Source organism: Nicrophorus vespilloides, unplaced genomic scaffold, assembly GCF_001412225.1.
Source record: "Nicrophorus vespilloides isolate i.1.1-1 unplaced genomic scaffold, Nicve_v1.0, whole genome shotgun sequence".
NCBI lineage: Eukaryota > Metazoa > Arthropoda > Insecta > Coleoptera > Silphidae > Nicrophorus > Nicrophorus vespilloides.
This window is the reverse complement of record NW_017096643.1, coordinates 211615-235766: the sequence shown is the minus strand read 5'-3', so window position 1 is coordinate 235766 and position 24152 is coordinate 211615. Positions and strand designations below refer to the sequence as shown.

Here is a 24152-nt window from a genome sequence, read left to right as displayed (position 1 = left end):
TATCGAAATTTTAGAGGAATTCAATAATATCCAGTGGCAATCGAAAGCCCGGGCTTGCGATATAGACCAAAAAAAACACATCTTAATTCTTTTAATTCCTGGAGATACCAAAAATTACTAATAAATAACTTAACTTAAATTTTAAAGTGATGTGTGTTGCCTAAAACTAAAAGTTAAACCTCAAAATATTTTTGATTTTCGGCTGTGTTGGAGCATGTTAGAGGCTGAGGTTGTGGTTATGAAATGTTGATGAAAATATTAAGGACAGCTGTGAATGTACCACTGTTAAGATCAAGACACACTTACAATTCATCAAAAATGGACAAAGTCTATCTCCGATTGATACCAGAAACTGAGCAGTTTGATATTACATTCCAGTACAGAAATGCTGATAAGAGAGTGGATAGACAATTCAATTTCTGCAGAAAACTGAGTGAAAGTGTTGGCACCTTTTTAGGCAGAGTCACCACCAATTTGGAAAAAGCTTTGAACAAAAAGAAAAGCAACAAGAAGAAAGATGATGCTGCTGTTGAAAGCAATATTCCCATTGTTGTATCTTTGATGTTGAATGGGAATGAAGTGTGCCAGGAGGTAGAATGCAGATCAGTGTTCCAGGAAGATAACAGAGTTGTTTTCAAACTGTTTGATGTCAACTATGATGTGATCATAAATTCTCCATTTGTCAATAGGTTGGCTTTGCCACAATCAACCCTTGCTAATTTCATAGTATACCCATCAGCATTTGAAACAACTTACACAGATAAAGCATTAACTTCCTTTGAGTGGTACAAATCATCAGATAAGAAAGAGTGGATTAAAGTTGGAGAAGGTTTTACATATGAACCAACAAATAATGAAATAGACCACTTTTTGAAATTGAAATGCACACCAAGAAATGAAAAACATGAAGGGCTTACTGTTGAAGCACTCATGGGTTCAACAGTTAGTGCAAGTCCTGGCACATGTCCATTTGAAACCAGACATATGTTCACCAAGGAAAGAACAATAAACAATGAGTAAGTTGCTGTTGAAAAGTAATTTAATATGTTTAATATTTTCGTTTAAGATTTCGCGTGGTATCCTATAATATATTGGCAGATCTCTATTGTGATTCAGATTTCACGCGGACTGTGCTGCATCCTTACTGCCCGGCATACGCCTTGACCTTGGATTATCGTAAGCAACTGGTTATGAAGGAGTTGATTGGCTACAACGCGGATATTATATGTCTTCAGGAAGTTGACACGAAAGTGTGCAATTACGATTTGAGACCATTATTTGGTTCTTTGGGTTATACAGTCCATTTTACACGTAAAGGCGGTGATGTAAATGAGGGGCTTGCATGCATTTACAATGAGCGGAAGTTCAGGTTTATATAGTTTACGTATTGTATAGATAAAATACTTCAATTTTACCATGTTTATGTATAGATTAGTTAAGGAGAATGGTGTTATATTGAGCAAAGTTCTTAAGGTTAGTGCTGTTCTATCGGATATTTTGGCATGCGCTTCGAGCAAGTCAAATTTGTTGGAGCGCCTCTCCGAGCGACAAAATGCATTTCAGGTGACGGTATTGGAAAGTGTAGAGACCGGTAATTTACTGGTAGTCGGAAACACGCACCTCTACTTTCATCCAGATGCTGATCATATAAGGCTTTTACAAGCAGGAATGTGCATACGATTACTGGAGGAGACTATGAAGGAATTATCGGATAAAGTAATACAGATCGTATAAAGTGTATTTCTGTTGTAAATATTTTGTTTTGTTTTTAGTACAGTGACAAATTGATAAGCACTATTTTCTGCGGTGATTTCAACAGCGTGCCAGAATGTGGTATATTCAAGTTGTATACGACCGGTTCAGTTGGGTCCGATTGCGTGGATTGGCGCAGCAGTGAGTATACTTGGTTCGGTCCGTAATCTCCTGGGAATTTATACTTTTCTTAAATGGTGCAGATGAGAATGAGGCGATTTCCGGTTTTTCGTTAGAGCAACCGATGAAGTTCGGGAGTGCTTGCGGTACGCCCAAGTACACGAACTATACTTCCGGTTTTGCAGACTGCCTCGACTACATCTTCTACGATACCGATAAGTTGGACGTTACGCAGGTGGTGCCGTTACCAAGTAACGAAGAGCTGATGGCTAACACTGCTTTGCCGAGCATCGTTTTCCCGTCTGACCACCTAGCTCAAGTTGCAGATTTGAAGTGGATTGCTTGCAATTAAATGAAGTTCTACCTAATATCTATATTTTAAGTTTTCTTTTTGGATTGGTTGTTAAATTTTAAGGCTGCGGAGCGAGACGCATATAGGTTTTTCCGGATGGAAGATTCACGGTTTTAGTTTCGGGGAACATCTCGCGAGTTTTGTCTTCAGGTAAACCTGGGTGAATCATGATTGAATCTCCGGATTTCCAATCAACCGGCGTTGCCACCGGAAGTTTTTCAGCCAATTGGATTGCATCGATCGAACGGATAATTTCGCTGTAAATGAAAAAAATTAACAGAAAAAATCATTCAATTGATTAATTTCTCCAACTCACTTGAAGTTACGTCCTGTCGTAGCCGGATATATCAAGCTCAAGCGCAGAATTCTTTCGGGGCTGATGAGAAAAACTGCTCTACCCATCAAAGGCGAACCATCTGGCATGCTGTGCTTCTTGTCCAGCATGTTGAGATGCTTGGCGATACTCAGATCCTCATCGGTCATTATCGGGTATGGGAAATGATCTGTGTCGGCGACCTTCGCGTACTCCAAGATGTCTTTGGACCATGCCCGATGTGTTGCTACGCTGTTTGGAGATATTCCCAGAACCTTGACGTCGCGCTTTACGAACTCTTGCAGAATTTTGACGACGCGCGCCAACTCCGACGTGCAGACTGGTGTGAAATCCGCAGGATAAGAAATTAAAAGTCCCCAACTGCAATGATGTTGTTAAATGCATAGACAAGATGAGTGATAAAATGTTCTTACTCTTTTCCCAAATATTCGTGTAAATGGATTGGTCCATTGGTGGAGTCTGCAGAGATGTCCGGGAACGCCTCACCAAGTTGCGGAGCGCATGTTTCCGTGAAAGCAGCACCCAGTATCGCGAAATAAATCAAACTCGAAAAGAGCGAAACGCTGTTGATGATCTTCATCATTACTTTTTCTCAACTTTAATAAACCGTAACGCCACACTCTTCACACTTTTATAGGTCATTTAATCGAATGGTACAATTATTATTAATCGTCGACAAATAAGTTATACTTTTTGCAATTACCGATCCATAACAATGCCGTTATTATTTCGAATCTTGATAAGAATCTGCGGTATCAATTAAATAATTACATATATACATAATTGCTTTGTTTTTTTCAGAAATATCACTTTATTTTATATCTCTATAACTATATTCGTGTTGGCAGTGGCGGATTAAGGACAGTTGGGCAAATTATTTTTGGGTCACCCCAAAAATGCTAAAAACAAAGCCTTGTGCTCATCGACACGTTTCTCATTACCTGTCATTGCCTTAATGGATAATTCGCCAGTGCATGTTGCTAATATCACTAAATTATGTTTAAATTAAGATGTTGCTGCATTCACCAAGAACTAGAAAAACTCAAAATTTATAATTATATTTGTTAAAATTGATATTATTATTTACAATAATAACTAATAATATCAATTTTAATACTATACTGAAAAACATTAATTATAACTTAATACAAAGTAGCTAAAATAATTGTATTCAATTCGATAATAACTGATTTCTTTTTAATTTAAAAGTTAGATCAAGTTGGTCAATTTAACACCAGCGCTACCAACCCAAATGACAAGTGACAGCCTCCGATTACACGTTGACACACACATACATACGCATACGCCAAGTACATTAAATATAGACTGATATAGACACATACAAAGGTACAGAAGAGCCGGGCTGTAGTGTGTACATATTGGTTGAATTCCAATTGATTTCAATATGAAAGGGACATTATTGTTCTGTTTAATAGTTATAAGCTCAATATTCTTCTACCATGCTGATGGACAGGCAAGAAAAGGGGTAATTACAGATATAATATATTAAATATATATACAGTGGTCAGTGCAAGAATTGATCTGTTTGACTGACATGTTTGTTTGTCTTTCTTCAGGGTATGACAATGGCCGAAAGGGTGCAACAGTTGAGTGACATGGCTGCCAAGAAGGCTCTGCTCAAGTTCAATGGAAACAAGTTCAGAGATTATGTGAAATCTACCCCAAGGAATTATTCTGTGATTGTCATGTTCACTGCAATGGCTCCACAGAGGCAATGCATGGTCTGCAAACATGCCCATGATGAGTTTACAATTGTCGCCAATTCCTTCAAATATTCACAGTCCTACTCTAATAAGCTGTTCTTTGCAGTTGTTGATTTTGATGAGGGCTCTGAAGTGTTCCAAATGGTATTTTTTATTTTCTGTTAATTAATGGAATAAGTTATTATTCTTTGGGATTACAGATGAGATTGAATACAGCACCAGTTTTCATACATTTCCCAGCTAAGGGTAAACCAAAGAATACTGACACTATGGACATTCAAAGGATAGGCTTCTCTGCAGAGTCAATTGCAAAGTGGATTGGTGAAAGAACTGACATTCAGGTTAGTTATACAGAGGAACACAGTGAATGCATTCACAAAGATTTTTTAATTTTTGCAGATAAGAGTATTTCGTCCACCAAACTATTCTAGCACTTTGGCTTTGGTTTTCTTGTTTATCTTCCTAGCTGGTCTTCTGTATATGAGAAGAAATAATTTGGAGTTTTTGTACAACAAGAATCTCTGGGCAGTTGGTGCTCTTTTCTTTTGTTTCATGATGGTTTCAGGACAGATGTGGAACCATATAAGAGGACCTCCGTTTTTCCACAAGGGACAGAATGGTCAAATTTCTTATATTCACGGCTCATCGCAAGGACAACTGGTCATCGAAACCTATATAGTCATGGTACTTAGTATCCTTTTTACACACCGCTATTATCAGTATTATGTACTCGAGATCAAGATTGGAAGTGAAAGTCAAGTTTCCTTAACTCAAATTCTTTAGATGCCGCCGTTGTGTTAGGTATGATCCTGTTGACAGAGTCTGCCAATAAGAATACAGATCCCAAGAAAAAGAAGGTGTTCGCAATTGCCGGTTTGGTGTTGCTCACCGTATTCTTCTCACTGATTCTATCCGTTTTCAGATCAAAAACTCAAGGATATCCGTACAGGTAAAAATATAGTGATGAGGGTGCACGAAAACATGATTATAACTTATTTTTTTACGTTTTATTTTAGCTTTTTATTCAAGTAATTCGGTGTACAGAGTTATGCAACATTTGTATGATTGAGTGAAAGTGTGTGCAATTTAGAGCGTTTGTTATCATTCTCTTAATAAAAAAAATAAATAAATAAAATCTATTTGAGAATACTAAATATCAACGTCTTATCCGTTGTGTTACCACCTAATATGTGTATGCTCATTGATAAATTATTAAGAGTTGTTATATAATAATAATTAAAGTTACAGTGCGTAACAGTTAAATAAATACACGTTAGTTCTTGCGAAAGAAAGAATAGTGGAAGTGAAAACGACCATATGTTTTATTGATAAAAATAAGGATCGACAAAATCGTGAATTTCAATAGCTCGTGTAAATCTAATTATTAAATATTTATATTTTTGTTTGTTATGTATACATAGTGATTCTTAAGCGCTGTGTTTCGAATATTTTGTATTGTAAAGCTTGTGAATTTTTCAGTGTCTATTGGGTTGCATACGTAGTAATATTCTTAACGGAATTTTCGAATACGGAATCACCTTGTATACAGAGAATTCAATTTAGTTTTCTAATTGGACGCCAAAACCTAAAAGCTCGTATTACAGGAGGTTCATGTGAACCAGGATAGAAAATGATGGAATAACGTGTCGTTCTTTATTATTATTACAATTATTGTAGTGTTATTAGGAGACATTCAGTGGTTGTATGCGTTCCGTTCGCGAGAGATATGAATACCAGTAGAAGAGGTTTATAGTTAGGAACAGTAAAGGAAAGACAACGCGACTCGCCCGATCTATCTTTGACACGGAGTTGAACCGTGGTGTGCGTTTCTTCCTACGTCTTCGGTGAATCCTGGGACCTTGTTGAATGGACATCCTTGGTCCGCTAATTGAGCTCACCGAAGATGGTCCCAGCCCAAGGGCCATCGTGGGAACTACAGGTACATGTTCATCATCGTTTCCGGCTGTTCGACGTCCGAGACATTGCAGTGGACTCCAAGGTTGCGATGACCTACGGCTTCCGCCACCAGAGGAAGTCGCCATCGGAATGGAACACGCTGATAGTGGAATTACTTCGATCAACTGAGATTCGCCGCAGCTGTAGTTTTGATACCGCCTAGTTACGTCCCCTTGACCCTGCAACGCGTCAAGTGTTTTGAGTGTAGGAGAGACGCACGAGAAAAATTGCATACATTGGTAGCTTCGGTGATGATCCTCCTTCCTTCCTGATTCCAATCCTCCTCATCACTGCTGGAATCCGAACTCAGATCGGAACTGAAGTAGCATTCGCCCGATCCGTATTTGGTGAAGTAATGGACTACGGCAAACTGAAAAATACATGGTTTAATGATTCAACTTCAAATTAAAAAAAAATAAAATGTCTTTACTTGAATGATTGTGGCGAATATGAAGGCGAACGAGAGAAACACGAAGAAATCTAGGGCCGTTGGGTATGGAACTTTAGGAAGATCGGTTCTCGCTTCTAGCCCCAAGAAGGTCATGGTCAGCACGGTTGTGATTCCTGCTGACAGAAATGGATTTAAGATCTAATTTGTTGAATTTCTTTTTATTATAAGCAGGGAGTCGAACCGAAAACCGTATACCGAAATTAACCGGATTTTTTAACTGAACTGTAACCGGAACGAAAAATTGCTTAATTGGAAAACCTCAACGAAATTTTTTTTACGGTTAATTTCTTTAAATTATTTCTTTTTCATTAAATTAATTCATAATCGCTTTATTTCATGTATGCTCTTTGATGGTTTTGCGCTGGTGCTAGTCTTTTGGTTTATTTATACAGACATTCCAAAAACAATTTATAATAGACATCCACGAAGTCTCTTTGAATACTCCGAATTATTTTTTCAAATAACATTACAAATACATTATAAACAAAACCATCAAGGCCGAATTCCGCGGGAACGCTTAATCATAAATATAAATAAAACCTCAATCATCACCAATCAACCACCGACTAAAAAGAGAAAATTTGAAGAAGAAAGGGCAAGCACAAGTCTTGCGCAACTAACATTATGCAACTCAAATGAAAGTAATTAAAAAGGATATTACTGTACACATACTGTAGAAACATTACAAAGTGCATGTGTTGAACTAGTCACTAATTAATTTTTATTTCTTTTGTATTTTTAATTTTATAATTGAAAACAATAGGAATGGAATTTGGTAAATACACTTTAACCAATTTAAACTGCTTTTTTTTTCGATTTTTAATTTTAATTTCAACCGAATCTGGAACGATAAACATTTACTTGGAACGTAACCGTAAACCGGAACGAAATTAATTTCGGTTCGACTCTGATTTTAAGGGATTCATTGACCTAGGGAAACCCGATCAGCAGTCGCCTCGCGATTCAACCAAAACGATACCCAAGACAGAACAACCAGAAGTACGCATGGCCCGTACACCTGTATCAGGAAGTTTCCCATATGCCTCTGCAGATGGAAACTGACAAGCAGCATCGAATATTCGGCTGAAACATGCATTGTAATTTATATACGTCAGATGGCGCCGATAGTTACAGCGGTGTTGTGTATGCAACCTATTTCGCCATGATACTGAACCTGTTTTCTTGTCGCTGTTGATTATTGTGTCCGTGTGGTTGCCGGCAGGTGTTGCGATCAGATCGAACTGGGACAGCTTCATATCTTCTGCAATGGCGACCTGCCTAGCCGAATTCCATCTGTAGAGGACGTCGCGCGACGTGTAACCGACTGCAAATAATTAGTTATTCAATAATATACGAACTGTATATGTATCAGTATAGGTATAGTCACGTACATGATCCAAATTTAAGTGGACATCTCTGTATGTCCATGGGAAAGTCCTCCAGGTTCATCGGACAACCAGCCTTAATAGTTAGTCTGAAAAGTACCAGACTAATTACTTTTCGCAAGTTTAACGAGGGATCTGGGAAGTTTATAGAAGTGTAATAAAAAGAGGATTCAAGAACACGTATCTGCTAATACCAGAATATAGAACCAATTCGAAACGGCGTATTAAACGCGAATTGCCATTTGCAGTCGAATGAATCAAATTTCATCCATTATTTGTGGACGCAAACAGTTCGCAGCTTGCTAGAATTAAGTGCAGATACTGTTATTTCGCGTGGGCTTTTCTCCATATATTGTTGCGATTAATTATGCGAAGCGAATAATCTTAATGAGAAACACACCGGAATAAACTTGATTAAAACTACAATTGCGTTGAGACCGGCAAACGCAATACGCTGTATTCGAGCGTGAGCGTGTGTTTGTGAAACAGGAAGAGATGCGCAACGAATTCTCTTTTCCTCGCTCAATTGGATCGAGTTCGCAAATGAAATTAATTTTCGTCCGATGTGCAAAAGCTAAACACACGTATTAGTTTCACTGCAATGCATTGCATCCATTTAATTCACACTCTCAACTTATAAAACTGAAGTAAAAACTTTTTGAAAAAAAAAAAAGAATCAATCGCGTGGTAGAGACAGGAAAAGCGAAAGAGAAGCGAAGCATAATGAATTTAATCTTCAGAAATTTATCTGTTTTTTTTGTGTGGATGCGCCAGGTCAAAAAGCGTTTGTCACTTGTAAATTATGCAATTTCATGCCAAATTATAATGAGATTTAATACTAGAACGTATTCTCCATATAATAGTAATTTATACATGCAATTTCTGGTGCACACTCTTAATGAGCAAATTGTGAATTTTGATGATTTGTGTACAAATGCAGTGAGCGTGTTTGTTGTGATGAAATAATCCGCATTTGTTCGAGTCGTTTTTTGATTATTATTTTTTAATTAAAAAGGAAGAGAAAAGCGTTGGTGACAAATAGGGATTATTTACTCGAATGCAATGCGAGCTGTCCGGATGCGTCGTGGTAACCTCATTAAAAGGGATACGAGGATAATCCGAAGAGCATTCATTCAAATGTGTCTGGTTGAATATTAGCACGGATTCCGTATTTGCTTAGAACCAATGCATTAAGTGCGATCACTACTGATGTCCGTTCTGTTACACTAAAATAGAACTATCTCAAAATCTTTAACATACCTGGAAGAGTAGAGGACGCGTCCATTCTTATAGAGCCTCACGAATTTGTTGGGTGTGGTGATCGTGTGCAGATAAGACTGTTTCCCATTGTAAAAGTATGTGTCCGGCTTCCAAATTCTCGCTAGCATCGAAATGCTCAATGCAAGCGTATCCTTATCGTCTCCGGGGAACGCTAACCTCTTGTCCACCCACGACTGTCGGAAATAGCAGTCCATTGAGTAAGTCTGAGAATGCAATTAAAACCTTCAAACAACATTCCGCAATCATCCATAAAACTTCTCGAGAAACGAGATACGTCCTCTGCGGTTTAATAAGCGTGGTCATTGCATTGCAAATTTTTTTCCCTCGGAAAATAAACAGTTTAGCAATGCAAATTCCGAATTGGTACGAAGAAGAAAGAAAGAGAGAGAAAAAAAGACCGGACATAAAGCGGATCCAAATTTTCCTCTCGAAATTGACTAAAAATCTCTCGTGATCATCCTCCACTGCTGTATAAACGAAGCGATTATGCAATGCGCTGCGCATATTCCTGTGAACAGCAGCGTGTATCTTCTTCATCCGCTTAATGATACGCATTGAGTTTCATACGAAAGCCCTCAATCAAAAAAAAAACAGACAAATTACATCCATAGATGAATATAGACTTGAAATATTCCTGCAAATCAAAGATCCTTTCATTTAACTATTTAACATACTTCTATTAACACAATAATACTATATATAGTAATTGTTTATTTCCGATAGATGGCTTCAATAAAGATTATTTGACATATATGTAACTCTTTAAACAAAAAAATGTATTATATATTCTCACCATATCGACTTCCGATATTGGACCCATACTCCTCACCATTATGTCGACTTCCACCACGGCCGGAGCACCTAGAATAATAAAAAAATAATTGATTATAATAGATTGATTCTCTAATATTGGTAATTCTGATGTATTTATCGATCGTCAATTCGGTAACTTAATTGGGTAATTTAAATATATGTTTTTACCACCAAAATCGGGCCGGATGCTATTATCGTATCCCCTGAGCAGATTATCCAGCAGATTCGAGATGTTCTTGTGGTTGTTTTTCTGAGGTTGCGAGACGATCTTGGTGAGCGAAATCGTTAGGCTGGCATCCATGTGAGCGAATACGAAGAGGACGACGCCGGCCGCAAATAGATGTAGCAACATCGTGCACCAAATGCTGAATGCTAATTTATAGAAAATAAGACTGATTTGATCAAACGCACAGATAATTCGATGTAATAAATAATATGATCGTGGAGAAGAATGATGAAAATCTTAAATGCGTTCTAGTTTTGGTGGCGTAAAACCCTTTAGTGCTGATTTCTATTTGAATTCAATTTGCGTGACGCGAAACGGGAGGTGCAGGATTCGGGAGCACGTTTAAGTCATCAAACATAAGACAGGGAGAAGGAGGAGACGATAGAAGTGGAGAGGTTTCTGAAATGTTGGGGTTTCGGACGGAATTGGGGGGATTTCGGGAGAGCGCGCTATGTGATTTAGGATGATTAGGGATGATTGGTGTGTGTGTGTGTGTGCCTGTGTATCACGGATGTCGCCTCGCCTAGCCTTGCCACTCGACTTCCGGACGATGTAATCTGCGGAAGCAGAAGTCAATCGCCGTGCAGATACACCTACTTACTATCTATCTGCAGATATACGTTGGCAAGTGTTAAGTACACACTCCTGTACTAATGACTCTCTTTCTCATTGCATTATCACTTATCTGGTGATGTTTACTACCACCACCCATGACGATGTATCAACCAGGAGTATAATCTCTTTTCAAGATGCGATGTTAAAAAAAATATAACAGTGTGAAAATTTATTTATAATCTAATCACATTAGTGTAATTAACAAAAGAGATTCTCAAAATCTGACAGGACGAAATGTCCGTTTGAAACGGTCTTGCCTTTGTTTCCTCGTCGTATGCCGGTAGAAAATTATAAGTTAGCAGTGAGTGTTGTTGAATACAATATATATTCTGTTCGCAGGTGTTCCCGTGGTGGTGTTCTCATTCACCATAGGCGGAAGTCAAAGGAAATTCGCACCGGAACTAGAGAGGTGGGACACGATGCCGCGGAACCGTAAGAACTTCCCTCGTCTTCTGACGCACGTCTTGCAGGCCGTGGCTGATCTAAGGGAACCACAGGGTTCTACCGTCAGAAAGATCCTCGATCAGGTGCAGACAGCTATCAACATTTCGAACATCAGGCCGAAACCGAGGAACGTTGTGATGCAAGTGCGAAGAGCCATAAAGCACGGCATCGATAATGGAGTGCTAAAACAGCGAGCCGGCAAGATTCAACTTACCTTGGGTTCGATGGACAGTGGAGGAGGAGGTGTTAAGAAGACGAAAGCTAATGCCATCTCGAAGCCGAGCAGAAGGAGTCGCAGGTTGAACAACAGCCGCAAGAACAGAGTTCCGTTCTCAGAGGCGACGTCCGGATACAGCTTCACCAGTTTAAGCGATTACAGTTTGCCGAGGCTTAGGAAACGGAATGCAGCGGGCAGGTTTGACATCAGCGAGAAGATCTTAGAATCGCGCAGGAGACGCCGTCGGAAGGGCACGAGGAGGAGAGGCAAGTCACGACGAAGGGTGAGGAAAAGACGCAGGGACGTGACGCCGATGCCAGAGCTCGTCGACGAGGACGTCGAGCACAGCGGTTCCGAGCAGCACGTCGAGCCGAGGTCTCGCCACCAATTCGATTACAATCAGGATAAAGGTTATTGACTATAATCGCGGTCATCGCATTGGGTTTGAAATGATTTTGGGCGAACAGAGAGCGTGTGCTTTGATACAAATTGAGCTAATCCGTTTATCCGTTTTTAGTCGAGTCGAATCATTCGGAACATGAGCAGCACGAGGAGAGACGCGACTGCAGCAATCCCTGTCACGAATGCGATAATCCCGATTGCCTGTGCAACTTGAAGCAGGAACCGGATGATATCGAAGAACCACCCTTCAACAGCGACTATTTGTAATTGAAATGTCTCAGCTGACCTGATCCGACTCTACCTGATCTGATCTGGCCACCCATCAAATTATACAAAACATACGTTTATCTCTCTTTCTACCAAACATCAACCATATACGAGCGTAATGTTTCGTTTTATGTATACGCAATATATATTTTCTCTCTTGATATACTACTCGCCTTTTTCCGTTTTACTGAACCGCGACCGTCGTATCCGGAATACATTCAAATAATGGTGCCGATCATCAATTCATCCGTACATTGTATATATTCGCCCTTCGTACTCTTTTTTTTCTATACCATCATCAATTCCCAAAACTTTCGCCAAACTTTTATATGGCCGATTCCATAAAATATCGGCAGCACGTTCGATACGCAACTAGTGTTCCTGTTTACGAGTCGTCGATAACACGAAACTGCGGCAGTTCACACCGAATGCATGTTTTCGTCTCATTTCCCTTATAGAAATTAAATAAATAAAAAATGCTCATCGCAACAGAATTCAAGATGGAATTGTGCTATACGTAATTTGATCACAATTAAATTAATTAGGGTTTGTCAGTTTTTAAAACTTTTTTTTTATGAAGAAATATATATAATTAGAAAACATTTTTACAAATTTTGACACAAAATCGTCTCTGGCATAAAACGATAGTATTATTAAATTCTAAGTTTTATAAAACAAATAGAAAATCGGGAAGGAATTATTAGGAAAATTTATTCATGACTGCCAAACGAGATGGAATTGTTTGGTACTTAATAGAAATATTTGTATATTTAAAAGAATGTGTTGTTTTAACATTAGTGATTCTCACATATGATTTACACGTTTTTCACAGGAACCTATTTACCGTGTAAATCCGGTGATATATGTAATTGTAGAGCTCCTTAAAGTTTGAGGATCAATACATTAAGGCTATAGTTGACAAGTTGCGTATTTATTAACAAGTTAAAACATATTTGAATATCTGTTACGTGAATAGAAAACATATACTGAAATTATTTCAAATCTATTACTTATTGTAGATACATGAATTTATGAGAGAAGACAAACGGGATTAGTAACACTTCTCTTTAATTTACAAAATCCACAAAACGTTGTGACACTAATGTCTAGCATATTTCTTCCACTATTTTCAAAAAATGATATCATTATGTTCTGTGACAAATATTATCAAGATTCTATCCAAATTATTCCATAAAAGATAACTGCGACGATTAAAGCCAACTCGGTAGTAAATGAGAATTTTCAATTTATGGAAATTTTGTAAAGTTTTGTTTTTTAAGATTTTTTAATTTTGCATAAGAAAATGAATTACAAAAATCCATTTTTGTTTGTGAAAATTCTAAAAACGATTTAAACCGGTTTTGTAGAAAACCTGAGATTCGAAAACCTGTTTTTTAAAGTTGTTTTTTTGTACAAATCCTAGTATTAATAATCAATCAAATTAGATCATCTCCATCTAGGAACTATATGATGAATTGCACAATATGTCCTAATTAAAATTCTCAATTGTAATGTCTATTGGGACAATAGATCCGAGATAGGATGTCTGTTGGGACATAATTTCAAGATAAAAAATAATTGTCACACAATAAATAAAAACAAAATACTTAGTTATTTTTTTAATTTTGGACATTAAGTCATTTAATCAGACTTGAAAGAGTTAAAAAAATACAATACGTAATTTAATGATTGCAGTTAAAGAGATAGTTTTGGTATACCGGTTAAGAAATGTAATAGAGCTGCTACCGAGGAATGTAATAGAACAGAATGATTGCTGTATTTTGTGATCTCTATTTTTTTGTTGCCGTTGATGGGGGTGTTATTGTGGAAGGCAGAGGTGGTGAAATAAATCATCTTCTCGTCGGAGGGCCTGGAACCATTTTGCTGTTTGATTTATACGTCTTTGGGCGTTCGTAATAGGAAATGTCCGCGATTCTCATAATGTCTTAGTCACGTAGTATAAATAAAAGGCCTGTTCGAAGTTCGGTTCTCCTACGTTCCTTATTTATTTATTTATTTCTTTCTTTCTCTGTTTGATGGGCTTCGGGGCCAAAACAGCACACACTATTACATCCCTACCAAATATAGTGGTGGTGTTTCGCAGGACGAATGAATCCTGAGCAGACCGAATATTGTCATCGAAATATCTTTTCAGAGTAGTAGAGTCGCTTTGCATTGGTCCATTGAAACAGACGTAATTCGCATGAAGAACAAATAAACGCAATTGCTGCGAAAACGAAGGAATTGTGGAATAATCAAGGCGTAATTTATGTTTGCAGCAATGTCGTTGCTAGCAGCGCGTAAAAAGAAGCAGGTTTAATTAGCGACACCCAACTCACCCTCATCGACTCGCCACTCTTCCTCCTCCCTGTTACCCTATTGCCTGCAACATAACACCAAACCCCCAACACCCTTTCCAGATTCGAATTTAATTATAAACTGATCGTCGCTTGTCTTCTCGTCTTTCAGATTTCGTTTAAAAAGAAATATAAACGATTGAGATTCTGCAAACATATATTTCATAATTTTGATATAATATTGATTTCAATTTTATTCCTTCTATAAGTCTTACTTTGATAAGACTTGTAAAATTTCCAACAGACTTTAAAATTAGGATAAATATTTGAAATATAATAAACAATACAAGTTATGATTAGTTCAACATTAATTGTTGTTGATCACGTGATTTGAGAGAAAAAAGATATATAAATTTTTCCTTCCTGCGCAATTTTGATCGACGTCGTAAAAGTATTGTCCATGTGCATATGCTTAGATGGACATGCATGTGGCAATGTATGTATGCATATTGGAGCAATTAAATTTGAGAGGGATTCACTCGATGGATCTGCCGCCACCGCTGCTGCATTGTTGCAGTCGGATGCCTATCAGATAATTATAATGGACAGTCGGATGTGTGTGCGGGCGTTGGATTCGTGCACTTCTTGTTGTTTAACCAATCTGCATTTGGAAATTGTTACCGGCAAGTGAGTGGTTTGCTTGCAAATCGATTGAATCATCTCTAAACTCTGCGAAACACCTTCTTCGAATACATTAATATGTACCCAGACGCTCATCCACTTTTAATTGATAAGAATAATCCTCTCTTTATTCTGGGAAATTTCCAATTGCTGCAAACTGTTTCAATGTCAATTGCGGACTATCGATTTGTTAAGCTTCTTTTTTTCTATATATATATATATAAATTTGCATCATTGATTGGACACTTGAGACAGTGATAATCATGAAGAAGCAGGTTCCGATCGATTCAAATTTTTCGCGCGGAAAACGCAAGTAGATGCTGCACTTGGGTTGCATGACGTTCCTCTCAGAATGACGACATTAACTGAGTATAGTGGCAGTTTTTAAAATACGTTCACAATGGGTCTCTTGGATAGAAGAAGAAGAGGAAAGAATTTTTGCAAGATTTCCCACAAGGCATAGACCATTGTTATCGTCGGTTCACAAAGCTTTGCCGCATCTTCATTCAACTGGCCTCTCCAACAATATCGATATTACTTTGATGTAAGAAGACGTACGCCAAGATGATGAACAGTGCATCACCAAAAGTAGCGAGAGCTTGATTAAAAATACGTTCTAAATAACTTTATTAATAAGGACCTTTCGCTTCTCGGTACAAAAATTAATGATATATTGATATTTACGTGTAATTGTAGCAATATAAAACATTATAATTGATCTAGTGTTCCATCAATTTATAAATAACAAAAAAATGTTTGTTTTAATTAAATTATAATTACATATAAAACAAACTAGTTTTAATAATTGGATTAATGCGAAGGGTCGGCAGCTGTCCATCAGGATACAATCATAAAATGCAAAGCCAAAAGAAGCAGTTTTGAAAGTGTGATGAGAGCAGGTGGGTTTAGCGTTCGAATAATCTGTAAAAGTGAAGTGACGAAAGGGGAGGGATGACGAACGTTGGGTTGGAGGATTTGCGCGCGCTTTTCTGGAGCGGAAAAATCTAAATTTGCATACATTTTCGCGTCCAAGAAAAAGCCGCAAGGTAATGAAAGTTTCCGGGAATTAAAATAGATGAACGCGTCGCGCGAATTATCAAAACTCCCAGCAGTCGGCGACGTGACTAAAATGCGAAAAACGGCAGGAAAACAGAAATGTTCTGAGTCGTACTCGAAAAGTGTACACTGTAATATGATGTTGTTGTTAATGATGGTAGTAAACGGGAAAATTCGAAGACTACGAAGAAGATAACAAACCTAGTTTCTTTTAAGCGACAGTTAATTGATGCAATGGAGGAGTCAGTGAGTATCGTGCGCTTTGCGTAATACTGTAATCTAGGGTCCTAGCCTAACTATGTATGCGCATACAAATGTCGGATTGCAAATTGGAAAAGACGAGTGACCAACCGTATCTGGTCTCTCTTTCTCTCTCTCTCTGTCTCTCTTCGCATACACACACTATTCACATACGCCATAAATCTCGTATCATCAAAACCCTTTTGATCAAAGGGAAATCCACGTTTAATAACTTGACCCGGCGCCTCCACCCATGACCCACTAATTTTCTTTCAATAATAATAAAATTTTACACAATAACTGACCGTTAACATTCAAACTTAATGGAACATAATAATAAAACTAATTATATAATCGTGTTTTCATAAATAAAATAAAAAATAGAGAGCGGTGAAAAAAAAAGAAAGAAATAAAGCATTATGGGACCTATCGAATTTGTTCCACCATACTTTAATACTCTTTCGCTCGTCGCATACTGCGTAAGTACGGCACTTAAAATTGCGAAGCGAGACGTAAATCTAATCCCTGCGACGATTCGATTTATATATATATACGCGTATTATGTGCGGCGCCCTTCGGAAAAGCTGCCCTCGCTATATAAGATAAACCTTTCACTGTTTAGCTTTTTCTATGGCCGCACTTTATCGCGACGCGATGCCCGTTGAAAATAAAATAAGCTAAGCGAAGAAAAATAGAAGAAGAGTGTAAAAAGGTAGGGAAAGGAAACATCGACTATTGAATGTGGAAGGAGCGCGCATACGATTTGCATTCGACGTAACAACAAAGAACAGGTTTGTACCGCTTAATGCAATTGCTTTCTTGCGTAAAACCACCGAATCCAATTCCATTCAGGAATCGTAAATCGTCGTACTCTCCTCAATATTCAATTGCTCTATATTTTGTTTTGTTTGTTAAATGATTCATAAATTCGAATGACAAGCTGCAATAAATTAAAGATCAAGTATCAAATGGCACGATTCGGATTTTGGAACAATTTTTGAAACAAATGAATTCACGCATCGTTTACACATACGATGCGGAATAGATGGCCGCTGTACAATGGCGACCAACTCGAGGAACTAAAAATAACTAAAATGAGTATTGCTTGGGTAACGAGTGTCACTCGAGATGTAAACAAAGGACTTCAATGGTCCCAACCTAAATCCGAGGTGTAGAAGAAAAAAAAAGAAACGTAATTCCCTGCGCCGTTCAAGTATAGCCACTCCTGATGCACATACTGGCACACACTCGTGAACGGAGCCACCAATCTAATCGTCACTTCATTAATTTCTTCAAGTTTTTGAAACCAATTTAAATATAAATTAGATTCATTCACATTTTGTTAAATGAATCTTGTTTATATTTAAACACAACCAAAAAATCAAATGTTTGAATTCATTTGATTTTTTTGGAATAGGTAAACTGTTAATTACTAGATTCAAGCAACCAATCAAAATGATACTGATTGATTGATTAATAGAATTCATTTTCAAAGAATAACACAATAGGAAAGATTAAGGATTGTTTGAGCTCCAATGCAAATTATTTTTGAATGTAGGTTTATAGTCACTTGGTGTTTCCAATATAAAAGCAAATCATATTGTATACAATATAAAGATTACTTTAAAGTACTAACAAGTATTTTTATAATTTAAATAGTGAAATAAATATGCAGTATCCCCCGACTTACGAACTCCCGGACTTAGGAACAAAATTTTAAGAGTTCTAAGTTGTTACAAAGAGATATATAGTGATAAAACATATTAACTTTCCAAACAAATGATAATTTCTTTAATAATATAATATAATATGTTTGGAAGATCTGCTTTGTTGCATTTGTTTCTTTTGTCGTTTTTTATTAAATAATTGTAATATCTACATTAAAAAGTATTTGTAAAACCATGATAAAGTGTGGTAAGATAAGTATATTTTGAAATTTTTAAAATTCCCTCGACTTACGAATAAATTCGACTTACGAACAACCTTTTGAAATGGAACTAGTTCGTAAGTCGGCCGATATCTGTACTTATAAGTACTACAAAGGGTTAAATACTAAAGGAAATGTCTTAATGGATAATCCGCCGCTGGGAAGGTTACCTCGTAAAATTTACAAATTGCTAATTTGATTATTAATGTAGAGTCTTACATTAAATGTTAATTAATTAACTATAATTGATAATACGTAATAATAATATTTAATAAAAATAAATGTAAAAAAGATACTCCCATGCAAGTATGTGTGTACACGTCCAAAACCGTGTTGTCGCATTAATTGCTGCAAGAAATACCAATAATAAATTCAACCTAAACTCATTGAAAAATAAAAAAAAGGATTTACTTTTCGATTTTTTATTGATCAAAAAAATTATGAATTGCTCGAAACAACTTGTTCAGAGTGCATCAACAATGCTTCGATGTAAAAAAATAATATAACAAATTTAATTTGGAAAATATAGTAATATTGCTATTAAATTAAATTTCATCCTGCAGAATGCAAGACATTAAATGCATAATATTTAATATCCTTTAGTGACTGTTGGGCGCCGTTCAAGATTATTCAATGGATTTAATTTCACATCGGAATTGATTCGTTCACAATTCCGTTGGACGTCTTCCAGCTGCATGGAGGAAATTCTCCAAGAAAATAAATCCATCGTCCACAACCGACCGAATGGCTAATCTAAATGAAAATATGGTTTTTCTACTTAGGGAAATACGCTTTTTTGTTGCTGCTGCCCCACTCGTACCCAATTGATCGTTAAATTAACTCTTACTTTTCGGAAAAGTTTATTTAATTCCACTTCCATTTTTTATCATAATCCAATTTATATTTGTATATGGTGTATACACCTATCTCCCGATTTACAAAGTACCGTGTAAAACGAGAGATAGGTGTACTTACAAAAAATATACAATGTTAAATAAAAGTTTAAGAAATAATCTAATATTTGTGTATTTGTGAGGGAAATTTAGATCGTGCAACTTTTTAACAATCCAATTTATCTTGAAATTTATTGAACTTTTCAAAGTAGTATTCAGGTGGAAAATGTGTATAAGTTATTTTCTTTTTTTTATCCTCTCGAGCTTCACAATCTAATTGCTAATGAGATCAGAATATAAGCGACAAATTGATGTAATTTTCATTAGATATATATTTTTTAAAGCAGTGTTCACTAATTGAATAAAGTAATGAAAATGAATGAGATCGATAGAAAAACAATATTTCAACTATTCAAATAAAATTAAAAAACGTGATACTGAGAGTTGGATTATCGTATTTATTTGAATATTTATTGTGAATTTAAATTAAATTGAAAAGAAAAAGTTTAATGATTTAGAATTATCAACTTAAAAATTTATAACTTAGAAAGTCTACTTTGAAACTATCTTAAATATTTGTTGGTGGTATACACTTACCTATGTTTTTACTTTTTAAATTTTTGTTGCTAGATTAGTTTGAACTTGTAACAGCAAAAGTTTCTCGTCGGTGTAGGAGCATTGTTCTTTGGTCAACGATGGTTGTTATTTCTGAGAATGGTAACACGAAATCCTCTTTGGATGCTGATGTTATTATTTTTGGGTCCGAAATCGCCGCGTGACTGACGTGCCGTGCCGCCTGCAAACCATGCGACGGACAGATTTATCGTTTGTACCGTTTCGAGCGGAGCGCATCTTCGGAATGCGCAAATGTGACTGACGACAACCGAAGAGATTTCCCTCCTCCGCAACGGAACCAGTAGCAGCAGTAGCACTCGACACCACCGTGTCGCAATGATTTTCAAAAGCGGAAATCTTAGTTATCTCTCGATAGATATTTAGGATGGTGGTCGGGTTAATACTTTGTTTCTCATTCACTCATTCTGATTCAGTTTGCGTCTATTCTCTCCCTTCTCTTACATATGTATATATATGTATATATACATATGGGTGGATGGTAAGGAGTTATAAGTATGCCTACGATATCTCATCCCTCTCCCCCAACCTAGGGCTGTAGAAAGACGAGACTCCTCTCTCGCATAGAACAGAACTGTTTGAAATCCACTAGAATATTTGCGATGGAATACGTGCGACCTTTCTCTCGTTACTACCCTCGAACAATCTGATCCGAACGATAAACGATCCAGCGCGTGCTGCACTATTTCCCAAAAAAAAATCCTTATTCTTCCATTCTTACATACTCTCATTCTATTCACATTTCTTATTCCAGTGTTTATTGCATTCGATCCAAGGATGTTAAACGATTTTGCTGCCATATTAATGACAAAAACTATACGAAGATTGGTAATAATTATGTCATGTTAATAACATCAACTGTCAAATAACTGAATATGACGATTATTGATTTCAACTTTATATAGTTGTTTTGATTTTTTAATCGTGAACAGGAATTACATTACAGAGAAACTTTATAATTCTTACAGTTTAAACAAAATAAACTGATGTACATGCTTATAAAATAATACTGAATGGTATTGTGTGCAACCACAAGAAGTGCAATTCTTATAGGAGCAGTGACCTATTTATAACACAGTCGATTTCGCTTAATTGGAACACCGGTTAATCGGGACAGACGCTTATTAGAGACAAATCTTAAAGAACGGAAACAGAACAGAACAAATGGAACTACGGATAATTGGGCCAGCCACTTAATACACGTCCCGATGTATCCCGATTAAGCGGAATCGGCTGTATATTTTAATACGAGTTATCAGTATAAGACGCGGAGTGGACAAATGAATCAAATCTTACCCAATCACAAATCGCACCCTATATCTATTGTTAACTTCGAATGTAAATTATATATTTTAGAAGTAGTCTTAATTATAGTTTTTTTTTATTATTATTAAAGCAATCTATCATCTGACATTGATATCTAGCCTTATGAATGTGGTAAAGTAAGTTAAAAAAGGACACTATAATAATAATTAATGAAGTGAAGATCCAGCAACCCCACTTCACATATATGTTAATTTTTTATGCACTTGCACACATTAATAGTCAATATTTAAAATCGGTTTGGTAAATCTTGTGGTTTAATCTCTTCAATCTTCGACGATGCTCTGCAGTATGCATCAGCTCCATAGCCAGTTGGTTTGGGTGATTCTCTAGCCGATTATGGTATCTTGTGCTAGCCTTTCCTATTTCTTCCTTGACGAAACTGATGTTAGCTTGCTTATGGATGTCCTCGTTTGTGATGAACCATGGAGCATTGGTGATTTTCCTCAGCGTTTTCGACTGGAATCTCTGTATTATATCGATACTGGTGTTACAGGCAGATCCCCAGAGCTGGATGCCGTAGGTCCATATCCACTTTGCTTTCTGTTGATATACAACGGTGTTACAGGCAGATCCCGTCATAATGCCTGAATGCTCAGCCAGTCCTAGCCGTAGTCCATATCCTTTGCTTTTGTTATATACAACAGTGTCTTCCTATTAGCCACTCCAGCTTCCTAGCCCTCAGATTCAGATATTTTCTCTTGGTTGCTATGTGTGTTTTCCAAGTAAGGCGTCGATCTAGGTGCATGCCAAGGTACTTGGCCTCATTTGCCTGAGGCAGAGTGGATCCGTTTAATAGAACTATTGACTCAGTAAAGTGGACCCGTTTGGAGGACAGGTCTGTCGACGCATAGTAAACGTCACATGCACCGACTTAGCCTCGTTGGCTATAATTCTCCACTTTTTTAGCCAGTTTTCGATGTCAATAAGGCTATTGTGAAGCAGTTGTTGGGTCAGTGTGCGATGCCAGGATTGCAGTGTCATCAGCAAACGTGGCCACAGTGACTTGTTGAGGTGTAGGCAAGTCCGCCGTGAAAAGGAGATATAGCAAGGGGCCCGAAACGCTTCCCTGAGGGACTCCAGAGCTGATCGGTCGTAGAGTGGTCATTTCGTCATTGTGTTTGACCTGAAAGAACTCTCCCGTTAGGTATGATTTAAAGATGGAGTAGTATACGTGGGGTAGGCACTTCTTAATTTTGTATAGCAGTCTTTAATTATAGTAAGGAAGAATAATCGTGAAATTAAGAATATATATAAAAACAAATAGATTTAATTCAAATTCTCCAACATTCAGACTCCACATCAGACAACATTCGATAGTGACCCGATTTTTCATCCCTGGGACAAGGGATTAAAATGTAATTCGGATAGACTGGGTGGATTATTAATTCAAAAACTCCCCCTCAATTGGTTTGTAACCATTAAAACAGTAAACCGCGATTCGAAACCCAATCAAATTACAAAATATGCAATTAGACCAACTGGAAAACGATAGCGATACTTCTGCCACGCATGTACATCTACTATATGTGAATTCATATGTACAATATTTTTACTTTTAATTCTATTTCCCTCCGTGTTTCTATTTTTTCATATCGTTTCGCAATTTTGCACGCTGTTTTGGCCAATTTGCAAAAGCGGTTAAAACGGAATCAATCGAAATTCAATTTTCGATCTGCTGCTGCTTAGCCGTCGCTTCTTCGTACGGTTTGTTCCACGACGACGTTGATGCGTGTTACATCGTGTGACCGGAAAAAAAAAACGAGGAAGAGAAAAAGAGAGAGACAGAGAAAAGGGGACAGATAGATGAGCAAACTGGACCAGAAGAAAGAGTGTGCGAGAGAGAGAAAGCTACAACAAAATTGCACATCCTGATTTGTGCGCAAACAAAAATATATTTACATTGATGAATCGGCGAGTAAATATATTTTTGCATCGACGAACCGTAAATAAGCCGACGAACTCGAATCGCTATGATTTTTCGCTTGCAAATAGTGTATCCTCGTTTTTTTCTCTCTCTTTCTCTATTTGCTTCAATTGAGTTTATGGATTTGAATAAATTCAGTAATATTTTTTGTTGTCGTTATTGACAATGCGTTGATATGGTTGCATAGTTAATTGATTACAAGCGGCATCTACTTTATAAATGAATTATGTTGTAACTATTGCTCAATAATTACTTGCATCTACAGTTTCGAGTATCAACTAATTTACCTCATTATTTAAAAGCCCAACCTGTTTTCCATCGATTGATAAATTATATCGTCGCAGTGGCGGAACTTCAAATTAGTGTACACAAATATAATTTGGGCATGTACTACAGTAAGCAAACAATCATTTATAAATAAATAAATTTCTATTTTCACAAATGATCTTTTCAACATCGTTGCAGAGTGACGGGTAGAGTGAAGAATAATATACAAAAAAAATACATTAAAAGTCACTACCAATACAGTGATCAAAATGTATTTTTACAGTTCTCTTTACGTTTCGATACAATTACAATTGAACTCTTATTGTAAAATATTTTCTAATTTCGGAGTTATTGTAGATTTTTTTGGACGTCGGTATTATAGTTGCGCCACTGTCTCGCCGTTGCTAATTACTAATTTCTCGATCAAATACCGATGAATTGTTTATTCGTGTTTCAATAATTCCCATGCAACTACTAATCTGATCATATCTTCATCGAGGAAATATATAGAAATGCAATATTTTAAGAAAAAAAATGTAAATATAGTGTTAGTTATAAAGTTCTTTAAT

General features: G+C 36.8%; 5 protein-coding genes across 6 annotated transcripts; 3 read left to right on the top strand and 2 right to left on the bottom strand.

The window, feature by feature from the left end:
• The first annotated feature begins 29 nt into the window (after positions 1 to 29).
• On the top strand, positions 30 to 2274 carry LOC108557730 (2',5'-phosphodiesterase 12). Its single transcript, XM_017914374.1, has 5 exons — positions 30 to 1016; positions 1067 to 1369; positions 1431 to 1716; positions 1773 to 1893; positions 1956 to 2274. Exons 1-5 carry the CDS (start codon positions 244 to 246, stop codon positions 2222 to 2224), a joined length of 1752 nt encoding a protein of 583 aa, XP_017769863.1. The 5' UTR covers positions 30 to 243; the 3' UTR covers positions 2225 to 2274.
• On the bottom strand, positions 2191 to 3526 carry LOC108557731 (peroxiredoxin-6-like). Its single transcript, XM_017914376.1, has 3 exons — positions 2972 to 3526; positions 2541 to 2918; positions 2191 to 2481 (listed from the first exon to the last, which is right to left on the bottom strand). The coding sequence occupies exons 1-3, from the start codon at positions 3139 to 3141 to the stop codon at positions 2283 to 2285; spliced, it is 747 nt and encodes a 248-aa protein (XP_017769865.1). The 5' UTR covers positions 3142 to 3526; the 3' UTR covers positions 2191 to 2282.
• A 279-nt stretch (positions 3527 to 3805) lies between these two features.
• On the top strand, positions 3806 to 5421 carry LOC108557700 (tumor suppressor candidate 3). Its single transcript, XM_017914335.1, has 6 exons — positions 3806 to 4044; positions 4136 to 4426; positions 4483 to 4623; positions 4682 to 4973; positions 5066 to 5231; positions 5299 to 5421. The coding sequence occupies exons 1-6, from the start codon at positions 3964 to 3966 to the stop codon at positions 5312 to 5314; spliced, it is 987 nt and encodes a 328-aa protein (XP_017769824.1). The 5' UTR covers positions 3806 to 3963; the 3' UTR covers positions 5315 to 5421.
• Positions 5422 to 5921: 500 nt separating this feature from the next.
• LOC108557750 (gamma-aminobutyric acid receptor alpha-like) lies at positions 5922 to 20326 on the bottom strand. 2 transcript variants are annotated; one of them, XM_017914400.1, is made up of 10 exons: positions 20031 to 20326; positions 10337 to 10540; positions 10149 to 10216; positions 9335 to 9558; positions 8081 to 8163; positions 7864 to 8013; positions 7620 to 7772; positions 6669 to 6802; positions 6474 to 6608; positions 5922 to 6417 (listed from the first exon to the last, which is right to left on the bottom strand). In XM_017914400.1, exons 2-10 carry the CDS (start codon positions 10518 to 10520, stop codon positions 5965 to 5967), a joined length of 1584 nt encoding a protein of 527 aa, XP_017769889.1. In that variant the 5' UTR covers positions 10521 to 10540; positions 20031 to 20326; the 3' UTR covers positions 5922 to 5964. The 2 variants fall into 2 exon arrangements, with proteins under 2 accessions (XP_017769889.1, XP_017769890.1); XM_017914401.1 differs by lacking the exon at positions 10337 to 10540.
• Positions 11291 to 12339, top strand: LOC108557695. Its single transcript, XM_017914329.1, has 2 exons — positions 11291 to 12080; positions 12188 to 12339. The coding sequence occupies exons 1-2, from the start codon at positions 11429 to 11431 to the stop codon at positions 12337 to 12339; spliced, it is 804 nt and encodes a 267-aa protein (XP_017769818.1). The 5' UTR covers positions 11291 to 11428.
• Positions 20327 to 24152: the final 3826 nt, after the last annotated feature.